Source organism: Benincasa hispida, unplaced genomic scaffold (genome assembly GCF_009727055.1).
Source record: "Benincasa hispida cultivar B227 unplaced genomic scaffold, ASM972705v1 Contig179, whole genome shotgun sequence".
Lineage (NCBI taxonomy): Eukaryota > Viridiplantae > Streptophyta > Magnoliopsida > Cucurbitales > Cucurbitaceae > Benincasa > Benincasa hispida.
In genome coordinates, this window is record NW_024064356.1 from 366,352 (window position 1) to 378,717 (window position 12,366).

Genomic DNA, 12,366 nt, shown 5'->3' on the forward strand with positions numbered 1-12,366 from the left:
GAGGTTCTAACATTTTCTCCTATTCACCAATTGGGATTCTACCTATTCATTTTTCAGTCGTTGTAAAATCGGTTTTCTATACTTTTTACGACAAAAACTATATGCAAATTTATTTTTGGATTTCTAGTTTGTACGTTTTCATGGATATTATGTTCTTCAGAATTTGTCAACAGTGACCTTAAAGTAGACATTAACATTAAAATATATAACTATATGCATATATCTTAGGTTAGATATATGTTGTGGTCCCTATTGTTTAGGTGTTTTTTTTTCAAAAAAAAAAAAAAAAATCAATTCTCTAAATGTGGAAGAACTTTTAATTAAATGTGAAATTCAATTTTAGGTCAAACTACAATTTAAGATTGTGTGTAGTACTAGACCAATAACATTTAGGGTATGTTCAGAATAACTTTAAAAACAAATTATAAATATATACTTTTCAAGCACATAAAATTGATTTCAAATCCATTGTTTCACTCTCATGCCATATAAAAAGTCCATTACCTATTTCTAAGTTTGGCAGCTACGATTATACTAGCTAGATATATGAAATATTTCCAACTCTATTATTTTACACCCATTACAATTGGTGAACTAAGCTTCATCCATGTATACTATTGCAATCTCTCTTTTTGCGCCCCCTTTTTTNTCCATGTATACTATTGCAATCTCTCTTTTTGCGCGCCCCCTTTTTTTTTTTTTTTTTTATTATTATTATTATTTTTTGTATTTATTCAACAAACAAACCAAAAAAATGATTAAATTATAAGTTTAACTCTCTAAAACATTTAATTTTGTGTCTGATATGAATAACGGTAGATTGTCCTAATGGACAATAAGAGCTATGAAAATAATGTCCGACTTAAATAACATAGATTCAAATCGTGGTGGCAAAATTAGATGGGAGCAGTGGCTGATCCAAAGATTTTGCTGATGGGATTTTATAACCAAAAAGTTGTTAAGGAAGGAAGATCTAAAAAAATAAATATAAATAGTAGGACTTGAACATAGATTTAAAGAGGACTGGAAGCCAAATTATATATATATATAAAGAGCATAAAGTTGAGGGTGACTCAAGTCCTTAGACCTATACTAAATCTGTCACTATATGAGAGAATAGTGGAGGTACGTGCAAACCAACCCACACTCATAAATATATATTAAAAAATGTCTAATAAATTGGTGTATTAACAAAAATGTCAAAATATTATTAGATATCATTGAAAGTTTAGAAGCATTTCAATATTTTGATACATTACAAATCTATTAGACACAAAATTGAAAGTTCATGAATACATAGACAGTTTTTAATTTATTATAGAACTGTCAGTGCTCTTAAATGGGCTTATTGAAGCACGTTAACTACTTTTTCAGGATCTATATATACAAATATTAGACGAATTCAATTGAATTTCCAATGAAAATTAATTTGGAGCTCTTCTCAAGGGTCCAAAACGGTACCACTTGTGCACTGTTACAAGCGACATGTACAATATTATTATTACACCTGAAAATGAAAGGTGACTAGAGAAACATGTATTAAGCACTGGAAAAGCACCCCAAAATTGTGTGTTTCAATCTAGAGAAATGAATACTCAATCTACTGTGAATAAGTAAATATATAGACATCAAGATAATATATCAATAATACATTTTTGTGTGCTTGGTAATAATCAACCTGTTATGATACCAGCCAAAACCTCGTTCTTGCCTCGAGCGTAGATCGTGTAAACTAATCTAATTGCATCGAGCCATCCATCGAGCGCATCCCATGAGTCAGCAACCTGATAGAATCAACAAGGTGATGATGATACAAGTAGTTGATATTTATTGGTCAAAATAGTGGATGCTTTGTGTTCCCTCAAACAAAGGATATGGTACGATGTAAGTTGTAACTAAAGGAAACTATGGGAGGTTCCATGTGATCAGTGCAATCCACTCTAATGGTAGTTACTCGAAAATATCAGACATGAAATCTTTCAGATTTGGTAAAATTGATAGGTTGGATGCTCAAAAGATCATTCCTTTTTCTTTTTTCTTTGTAGTTATTATGATTCTCTTTTATATTGCTATGGTCTTTCCTCTTTACCATCCTATTGGATAAGTTACTATCAATGAAAGTATTTCCTACTAAAAAAAATCAAATGTAAATGCTGCTATAATAAGCTCACCAAGAAAACTGGTCCATGGATCGTGTCAATGCAGAGTCCAGCACCAGGTGGTAAAGTTAGATCTGCACATGCTGATACAGAGACGATATCCGGAATTTCTACTTTGATTGTCCAGTCGCCATTCAAGGTACTTCCAGATCTTCCTAAAATACTAGGGGACGTTTGTATTTGTTCCCCCCCTATGTTAAGCTGAAAGAGGATTAGCCATAAGTAGTTTAAAGTCAGCTTCTTCCAAGGTTAACTGATAAAAGAAGATAAATAGATAAATAATTTGTACCTTTTGCAATACGTCATGATTTAGAAAAAACTGTGAACGTTTCCAATCACCGTGAGGAGCAAGTGGTCTCCCCACAGGAGGTGCAGTCAAGTATCCAACTTTCAGATAGGGTAATGGCAGCTGTTCAAAAACCAAGATCCATTAAGTTCACAAAAAATATTCGAGGGACATGACATATGCATTCGAATATAAGATAAGTCCGAATTTGCACGGTACAGATTTCTTGGGAACTTAAAGAATACAGTAAAATGCTTAAACGGGTATATGCTAAAGTTGTAACGACATGACATATCATGACCCTGCATTTTGACTGCTAAAGTAGTCTTCATTGATACAGTAAAACATGAAACTGAAAACCTATAATGCTCCAACTGTTGATCACATCATAGGCTTAATATCGCATCAATAATGACATTTACAGCTTCACTTATTTTAGAACTTTGTACAGATCTTTCGGATCTTCTCACTAAAACTAAATGACCAATACAATACAATATTAAACTAAACCATTTATAAACAATACATGCATCTGTCTGGTTTATATTGAGCAAATAATAGAAGATCAAACATGAACAATTGTGATGCACATTATTTGAGAAGTCAGAACTAACCATTGAACGGACTAACCGCAAGGCACTGCTGTAAACCTATTAAAAACAAACATCAAAATTTCAAAATTGTGCAGAAATACATGTCCAATTGTTGGTAAGAATGTAGAAGAAGCTGAACGGAACATAATATTTGGTCATTCTATCAGGCCCAACACAACACGGAAGTTATTTAAAATTAAAGAATTGGGCTTACAGAGTAATTTGGTTTTAGAGCATGAGCAGCTGCAATATAAATTGCAGATTGGCTGTATAACTCATTAGGGGAAACATCCTTAACATTTCCTGTTCCACCAGTCCTTAATGTGTCCTCAGCTAATCCATACTGTAGATGCCAATAACGAGTTAAGATTTGAGCAAATTTATGTTATCTGATCTGGAAAAAATCAAGACTTAAGTCATCCTTTTCATTGTCATTTATGGAAAAAGAATTTAAGACGCTCTTAAATACAGCTCTACAACACAAGTTGATGAAGAAACACGGCACATTAACAAATGTAAGGTCATGTAATTTCCATATATATGACAGGTAACAGACTCACCAGAACGGTACCAAGGTTGTAGATTGCTCGATGAAAATCAAATTGCAACTGTATAGCAGCACGGAACTGCAATGGAAGAAAACTGAGTAATCGAGGCATAGAATGCAACAGTAAGTTTTAACTTGTAAACAAAAGGCTGGAGTTATTTGGTATTTAAATGTTTCAAAATAATAGTGTTACCTTACTGATAGCTGTTTTTACAATTGTCTGCTTTTCTCGTGCTGGCACAATCGCACTGAGTTCCTGAAATGAATCGTGAAGTCAATAAAAACAAGTTTCTTACACATACCGTTTGTGGTTGAATAGGTAGAGGTGGCAAGAGAGTCTTTCATACGAAGATTAATTAATGCGAAAAACATAAGTACCTGTAGAGCAAGCCCCCAATTATTTAGCGCCTGAGACAGATCCAAAAAAGAGTTAGCCTTAAGGCATTTCCAAAAAATAAATTCACACGTTTCCTTTGAAGTTATAGAGGCTTAGAATCAATTTCACAAAAGAGGACACATTGCAAAGGAAGAAGAAAGTCCCAGGGAAAAATTTAAGCACATATAGCTTTTCTGGCAATTTCTTGAGATGTACCTGGGGACTATTCCAGTTGAGTTGGACAGCTTTTTCGTAATTTTTGGTAGCCTGAAAGATAGAATAATTAGAATGATAAGTTCGTAAGAAAAGGAATTTTTCTTTGGAAGGTATGAAATTACAAAAGAGGGGGATGAAGAAAAGGAAAAAATAAGTACTGAAAATTAGATGAATAAGAATATTAGAAGTGGAAATAAGACCGTAGTTGCAGAATACAAGCAGTTCTATTTTTTTTTTTTTTGGCTTTGTTCCTTTTGCTATTTTTAGTTTTCTTTAGAACTCAAGGACACAATTGTACAACCTATAGAAAAGATCCGGTTCAAGTAAGGTTGTTGCTATTCTTAGTTTTCAAAAGCTGTTAAAGTCTGAAATATATTATTCATGCCCAGATTAAGTATCAACAATTTTATAGGATAGACTTTTAACAAGATCCATTCGGTCCCTCAATTATTGTCAACGTCATTATTCTAATACAAGGGCACCTGTATTTTGTGTTTTACCGCCATTTAAAAATTTTCATCATAGTGTTGATGGTGAAGTATAATTAGACTTTTGAAACAGTTTAACCCCTAAATGATACTTTTGAAAGAAAATTTAAGTTCTTTCTTTTTTCTAAATATAAAATTCTGAAGTGTTTGGGCAGAGATCCAAACATTCAACATATAAAGGAGGCTATTGATGCCTTCACTTCACCAAGTCATGATATCGATGACAAAAAATTAAAGAACAAAAGCATGTCGGATAAAAGAAACATTTCACCAAAAAGAGAAGAAAATAACACAAAATTGAGAAGGCCTAGAGTGACCATTGAATCACAGTGATCAAATTAGCACAGTAAATAGACAAATTTAAAATCTTTTTCAATCCTGGAGAAACATGTGAACATATACAACCCATAAAGGATAGTGCCCATCCTTTCTAGTCATGGGCATTCCCAATTTCCAAACAATATATATACCCTAGAGTTGGAAGTGTGTTTCTTTTCTTTTTTTTTTCTTTTTTTTTTTTTTTCCTTCCTTCCAAATGCATAATGATGATAACCTACTAGGGATGGAAGTATAAACCTGCTTCCACAGTTCTTCGGCCTCCTTTGTACGCCCACGCATTTTGGCCCGATCAGAGATTGCAATAGCCCAATTATAAAAAGCCTAGGATGCAATCCAAATACATAAAATCATTCAGACAGCACCAACGAAGAGTTTTGCAGGTCATGTGAAAGTTACATACAAATATTTTCCAACTGTGCCAGTACCAAGTATAAACGAAGGTCTACTCTTAGACATGGTTCATCAAAACCTAAGCAGGAATAAATAGTTACTGATGTGAAAAATGGGCCCAAGGAAAACTAATTTTGGTCCATCTTGGAAAAATGAACGAGAAAAAAACTTTATAATCTGAATAAGTTCATTTCTGTTAGAATCAATATAAGTGCTCTTCAAAGTTTTTCCATCTTTTCCTTCTTTTGGATCTACTGTCACATTTTGGCAACAGCATCCTGAGTAGTAAAAGTATAAAAAGGTTTTTTTACATACATCATGAAGTGTTGGGCAAAGACGGGTAGCCTCATCATACTTTTTACAAGCCTCCTCAAGCAATGCATCTTTGGAAGGTGAAGTAGAATCTGGACTAACATTGTCTGCACTCTCCTGCAATATCAGATTAATACAGAGTTTATTGTGATGGCTTGTAACAAAAAGAAAGGTCTGTATATTTTGTAGTGTATTATTATAACAAAGTTTTACTTGTCTATGCAAAAAAAACTAAATGTCTCATTTCATTTTATATCCATGTTGTCACTCTACATAAAATGTCGACACTACGTACTGGAAGGTGTCAGCTAAGTTGTAATATATTTTTATACCAAACACATAATTCAATTCAGCTGGGATTCTTTTAACGATTTGACAATAATATCTCCCTGCCTTCCAACGTTATTGCTCAATAAATAGAAGGGAAGAAAAAACCAGTTTCCAAAATTAATAATATAAAGTCTCGGACCTGGAGGACCAAAGCCCAATTGTAGAGAGCATCATAGTCTTGACCATTTCTCTCAATTGCACTAGCATACCTGCATTATTTAAATGAAAAACATGTTTAGAAACAAAGGGCCTCTGTAGGAGTGGCCAAAAAAAAAAAAAAAATTCAAGTGAAATAACTATAAAATATACTTTTATCAATAACTGTGTCCAAAGGCAAAAATTGGTTCTTGATCTTTCTTTTATTTTCAACTTTTCATATTTGCCAATAGGTTTATAGATAACCCCGCCTACATTTCCCAGAAACAACAACAATAATAATATTTGATATGCACTTCTTCACGTATGTCTTGGACATTGTAATTTAACTTTGTAGTGGCTACCCATGTTTCTTCTACAGACCAGAGTACACTGAGGCATAATAATCCTTTGGAGACTAAGCACAATTCAAGGGGAGAAAATGTGAGCCTTAGTGAGATATACCCTCCAACAATTATCTCAAACAGACATAGCCAAGATATTTTGAGGTGATTGCCTTTCATCACACCTATGCCGTAGGTGCTTTGCACTTAGGCATGCCCCTGTGGAAAACAGTGTTGCCACCTAACTATAACGTAAATATTCTAGAATAAGTTTCTCGATTCTAAATGTTATAAGAATCAGTTAATCCTGTTCTGCTTTGCTTACAACGTGATAAGAATATCCATGATTATCAATATAAATATGAACATGCATAAAATATAGTTAATAGTAATATAGTATTATAGTATTATATATTGTCTTATTTACTAACCCACATATATGCACGAGTTTCCCTCCCTCCCTCCCTCCCTCCCCCCCTTTTCTTGAAAATCCCATATCCATACCATACCCATTATTTCAGTGCATTACAATGAAACTAGAGTCAAATAAAAGCTCCTATTGCAAGAAAAGGGGAAGTACAACTAGGCCCTTATTTCAATAGGAATTCAAAGTCCAAGTTACCAGAACTATTAAGAGAAATATAGGCGTAGTTGATGGACGACAACAAGGTACAAAAAGTAATACGATGATACCTCCTAGCAGCAAATGTGAGAATCCTTTGGCGAGAACGGCCCTCTTCATCAACACCTGTAACACTGCTGATCAACTCCATGGCAGCTCTGCTCTGTTCAGAATACGGCTGATGTGGGCTATCTTGATTAAGACTGTGCAAAATCATGCAGTAAAGAGAAGAAGTAAAGAAAGAATATAGCTATTGAGACATAAGGTGATAACATCAAAACTCTACTCTTATGAATAGCAATTAAGGCTCCACTGAAAACAGTGAGCATTTTCTTAATTCACACCAAAACTCAAATGGACAGAAAGAAAAATAAAACTAATCAATTAGTATGCAAAAAGAAACGGGCAGGAGTATCTGTAAATGAATTGATCGATTCCAAAATGAGTCATAGAGCTCCTAGCAAAAAGAAAATGTAAAAGACACGTTATTATTGTGAGAAAATGATTGGGTTAAGAAATCAAGGATTGTGATAGGAATGCTACTAAAGTATTATGGAGCCTTTCATGGTTGGTTCTAATGAGGTTACCTTATCTCATCTTCAGTTTGCTGACGATACGATGTTGTGTTGTTCTAGTAATGAGGATTCGTTCTTCACCTTTAATCACATGGTGGGGTTTTTTTAGGCGATGTCTGGGCTTAAAGTTAATAGGAGTAAGTGTCAGATCTTGGGTATTAATTGTGATCAAGATAAGCTTCAAAGATGGGCAAGCGTGATTGGTTGCGAGGTTGGATCCTTTCCTACTTGTTACCTTGGCCTTGGGCAACCCGAGGGTCGTTTCCTTCTGGGACCCCATTTCTGAGAAGATACATAAAAGGTTAGCCTATTGGAAGAAAGATTTCTTTTCCAAGCCTGGAAGACTAACTCTGATCAAATTTGTGCTGAGTGGTATTCCCATTTACTACTTTTCCTTCTTTAGAGTCCCCCAGCTCAGTTTGCAAAAGCCTTGAGAAGTACATGAGAGACTTTCTTTAGGAAGGGATGGATGAAGAAAAGGATTCTCATCTGGTAAGCTGGGAGGCCATTGGGCGGCCTGTGAATCAGGGTGGGTTAGAGATTGGTAACTTAAGGCTGCGAAACAAAGCTCTGTTGGCTAAGTGGCTTTAGCGTTTCACCTTTGAGCCTGAATCCTTGTGGCACAAGATTATTGTGAGTAAGCATGGCACTATCCTTTTGATTGGGTGACTAAGGGAGCTAAAGGCACACATCAAAATCCTTGGAAAGATATCTCACTTGAGCTTCCCTCTTTTTCTCCTTTGGTGAGTTTTGCATTGTGGGAGATGGTAAGGATACATTCTTTTGGGAAGATCAATGGGTGGGGGATAGCCCCCTCTGCTTTGCATTTCCTCATCTTTATCGTTCGTCTTCCCTTAAAAATCGTCTAATCTTTGATTCTTTTGGTTTGGTCGGGGAGCTCTGCGTCCTTTTCCTTTGGTTTCCGTCATCATTTATCTAATAGGGAGACGACGAAGGTTATCTCTTTTCTTTCTTTGCTGGAAGAGTGTTTTTAGGGAGGAGAGGGTGGATATTCGTGTCTGAAGGCCCAATCCTATTGAGGGCTTTTCTTGTAAGTCTTTCTTTAAGTTGCTTTTGGATCCCTCTCTTGGTAGTGAGTCGATCTTCGATGTGGTTTGGAGGATTAAGATACCAAAGAAAATCAAGTTCTTTACCTAGCAAGTTTTGCTAGGTCGAGTGAACATTTTAGATAGGCTTGCTAGGAAGATGACCACGTTAATGGGTCCTTTTTGTTGTATTCTTTGTCAAAACGCGAAGGAAACTTGAATCACCTGCTTTAAGGTGGTTAGTTTGTGAGGTTGGTGCGGATATGCTTCTTGCAGGAGTTTGATATTTAGATTGTTGACTAAAGGGATATTTGTACGATCCTTCTCCATCCGTTTTTCAGAGAGAAAGACCAGTTTTTGTGGTTTGATGGAGTGTGTGTTGTGTTGTGGGACATTTGGAGAGAGAAACAATAGAGTGTTTAGAGGTTTGAAGGACTCTAGTGAAGTACAGTCCTTAGTGTGGTTTCATGTTTCTCTTTGAGTTTTGGTTTCATAGTTTTTTGTAATTATTCCCTGTAACATCTTACTTAGTTGGAAACCTTTTCTTTAGAGGGTTTACTTTTATTGGCATACTTTTTTGTATGCTCTTTGTATTCTTTCATTTTTCTCTCAATGAAAGTTGTTAATTCTATCCCAAAAAACAACAAAAAATGAATGCTACTGAGGTATTATTAAGATATTAAGGGTGCATTGGAGGTTGTTATGGTATTTAGTTTTAAAAAAATAGATGGGTAAGTTCCACCTACTTCACATACTTGAGGTATCTTGTAGCTCTTTTCTTTTATATTTCAATCATTTTAGTTATGTGTGGGTTCTACCAAATTGCAATCCATAAAAACACATTAGTCAAAAGATCTAAGTAAACATATAATGTTGACTATTAAGTAGGGGTGTCAGTGGTTCATGTTGAGTTAATTTAGAGCCCAAAATAAAACCTCGCAGCAAGATATATTTGTTTTCTAAAGTTAAGCAAACCAAACACGTTCAGTATAGGCCAAACGGATAACAGGTCAGTTTATCATTTCAGTTAGCTGGTTTCAAGCTTGGTCCAAAGTACATAAAACAAGAACAAAACTAAAACTCTTTCCTACCAAAATGAACAATCTCAGAAGCCTAATAGGGATTTTTTAAAATTTAATACCCATGGGGTAAATGGGCAAATGGGAAAGGTGCAATTGGAATCGACCATATAATCCTATTTCACCAGAAATCATTAAAATTGAAACCAAACTAAAGTTTCCCACCACTTCATAAAAGCCGATTTGGTCTTATCCAAAAATAAAGGCCCATTTTGGTAGAAATGAAATCACCAAATTTGAAGCCACAGAATCCAATTTCATAGCAACAGAAGTTGTTTAGAAATCAAATCAATGGAAAAGTCAGTTTCAAGATATTAAGCAACATATGAGAGAGAGAGAAAGAGAGTTGAAAAACAGAAGCAAAAATAATAACAACAATAAAACTTGTCTCCAACGAGAGCTCCCATGAAAGACTTCATTTCCGTAAACCAAAGGAGTCTAAGTCTACCTAACGACTAAAAGGATATATATCCAAACCACAGAAAAGTTCTATAGGAGTATATCATGATTTAGGATAAGGTAACAGAGGAAATAATTAAATCTATTCACAGGTTGGATTGGTTCAATTTGAAGCAATTTTCAGATCTAACAAATAATTCGGGGTAACTGAATAGTGAATGTGAACAACCACATACACACGAGCTCAGTCCAATAGAATTGAATAGGGTCCGTCAGGTTTGCTTACACACAAAACAAAAGGCCTCATAGAGAAGCCATTGTATTTACTTTCTGAACGTACACAAAAATGCCTAACCATAACAACTAAAGCCTGAGGACATCAAAAGACAATGAATAATTCCTGACACTATTCAATCGTTCAAAGCAATCAGTGTGTCTTACCCTTCTACGAGGAAAAAGAAAGACAGACCCCTTTGAGGAAGAAAAATGCTCTAGACAGTTTGAGAGAAGAAACCTTGCAGGCGCCAAGAAGCAAGCTCATTGGAAACCCTTTTGATCAACTTTGACTTTGGAAATTGACTTGTTCAAATGGGAGTCATTTGATCTTTTATGCCTAAAATAGTTTCCCTTGCAAGAAACTACCCCACAACAATTTTTAATCAAAAATAGGTATTCAACCCTCAAGTTGGACAGGCCAGTCGCAAAATTTCTCTCCCCTAACAGAAGTGATCACTAGATTTAAAAAACAAACAAACAAACAAACAAACAAAAAGAAAAACCCAGGTTGATCATTCAGCATTCAATTTCAAAAAAATTAAGATTATACTGCATGATTAGAAAGTATTCATGTACCAATCAACCAAATTCAGTATCCTCAAGTAAACAACAAAAGAGAACAAAGAAATCATCAATACCAAGCAAGATTCCAAACCTGTAACCGGGGTTCCCCTCGGGCCTTTCGCCTTCAGATTCGTTAAGACTGTCGTTACCATCTTCACCTTTCAACCCATTCAGCAACTCTCTCATTGTAAACGTTCGGCTTCCTTCGTCTTTACGCAACGCGGGTTTCGAGTTCTCGGTGTTGCCGTTGGATGGGATGGATGTTTCTTTGTGCTCTTCAAACCTCGGATCTGCAACATCCGTCTCTACCTGTAAATGGATGGACTCCGGTAACTGTTTCCTTCGAGACACCGGCTCCGAATCAGCTACTCCATTATTAACTGATTCCGATTCGCGTTCTTGATGTAATTCAGAACTTAGAATTGCATCTGCTGTGGGTTCAGGTTCTGATCTGGGTTCACTAGTTTGATCTGATTCTGGCGAAATGTGTGGTTGGATTTCGATTCCGTTCTGCAAATTATTAGGTTCCTCGGGAGTAGGCGACATAATGAAGTGTCAAACCAGGAAGAGAATGGGATTGAAGCAAGGATCCGGAAAACGAGCAGATTGAGGATCAACAAAACTGAAAGAGAAAATTGTGAAATTACGTTTCTTGAGTAATAGGACTTCTGAAGCTTGGAAATTACTATTTTGCCCCTTCCGAAGAAACCCCTAATTTCTCCTCCCTCACACTCTCACTGCACAGCGCACAGCAACGGAAACCTTGGCCGCGACGACGACGATGACAACTTCCGATAACCAGACGACGGCAATGGAAACTTAAGAAAACGAGTACCGGCGACGGCGTTGATCCATGACCAAAGGCCCATAACACAACACATTTCTGTTCTCAACAACTCTAACCACGTTTCTGCAGAGGGAACGCTTGGGGGAGAGGCTCATGAAGATGATGAACAACCATTTTTACTGCTACTTCTCGTTCGTCGTGCTGCCGTCCGCTCCGCTTAGCCGGAACGGCGAGAAAATTTATCACAAATATCTTCTTTTAAAAAAAAAAAACGACTCTAATGTTTATTAATGTAAAAACTTAAACATGACAACATTTACACCATCATTCTTAAGTTGACCTGACAAATTGTTGTGTAAAATGTAATTTTGTAAATTTTGTTATAAATGATGGCAGTGATATCTTTTGGGTCAAAACAAATTGTAACAATAATCTTAATTACAGATAGTTGAAATTGAGTGGTAAATATTAAATAATGTCCGATACATTTTTCAATTTTTATA

General features: G+C 35.5%; 1 protein-coding gene across 1 annotated transcript; it reads right to left on the minus strand.

The window, feature by feature from the left end:
• Positions 1-1,392: 1,392 nt before the first annotated feature.
• Positions 1,393-12,128, minus strand: LOC120069005 (protein HLB1). The gene is made up of 14 exons (XM_039020658.1): positions 11,168-12,128; positions 7,209-7,340; positions 6,176-6,245; positions 5,710-5,823; positions 5,242-5,325; positions 4,178-4,228; positions 3,964-3,993; positions 3,779-3,841; positions 3,599-3,664; positions 3,253-3,381; positions 3,060-3,095; positions 2,449-2,568; positions 2,172-2,360; positions 1,393-1,784 (listed from the first exon to the last, which is right to left on the minus strand). The coding sequence occupies exons 1-14, from the start codon at positions 11,620-11,622 to the stop codon at positions 1,674-1,676; spliced, it is 1,650 nt and encodes a 549-aa protein (XP_038876586.1). The 5' UTR covers positions 11,623-12,128; the 3' UTR covers positions 1,393-1,673.
• Between the last annotated feature and the right edge of the window lie 238 nt (positions 12,129-12,366).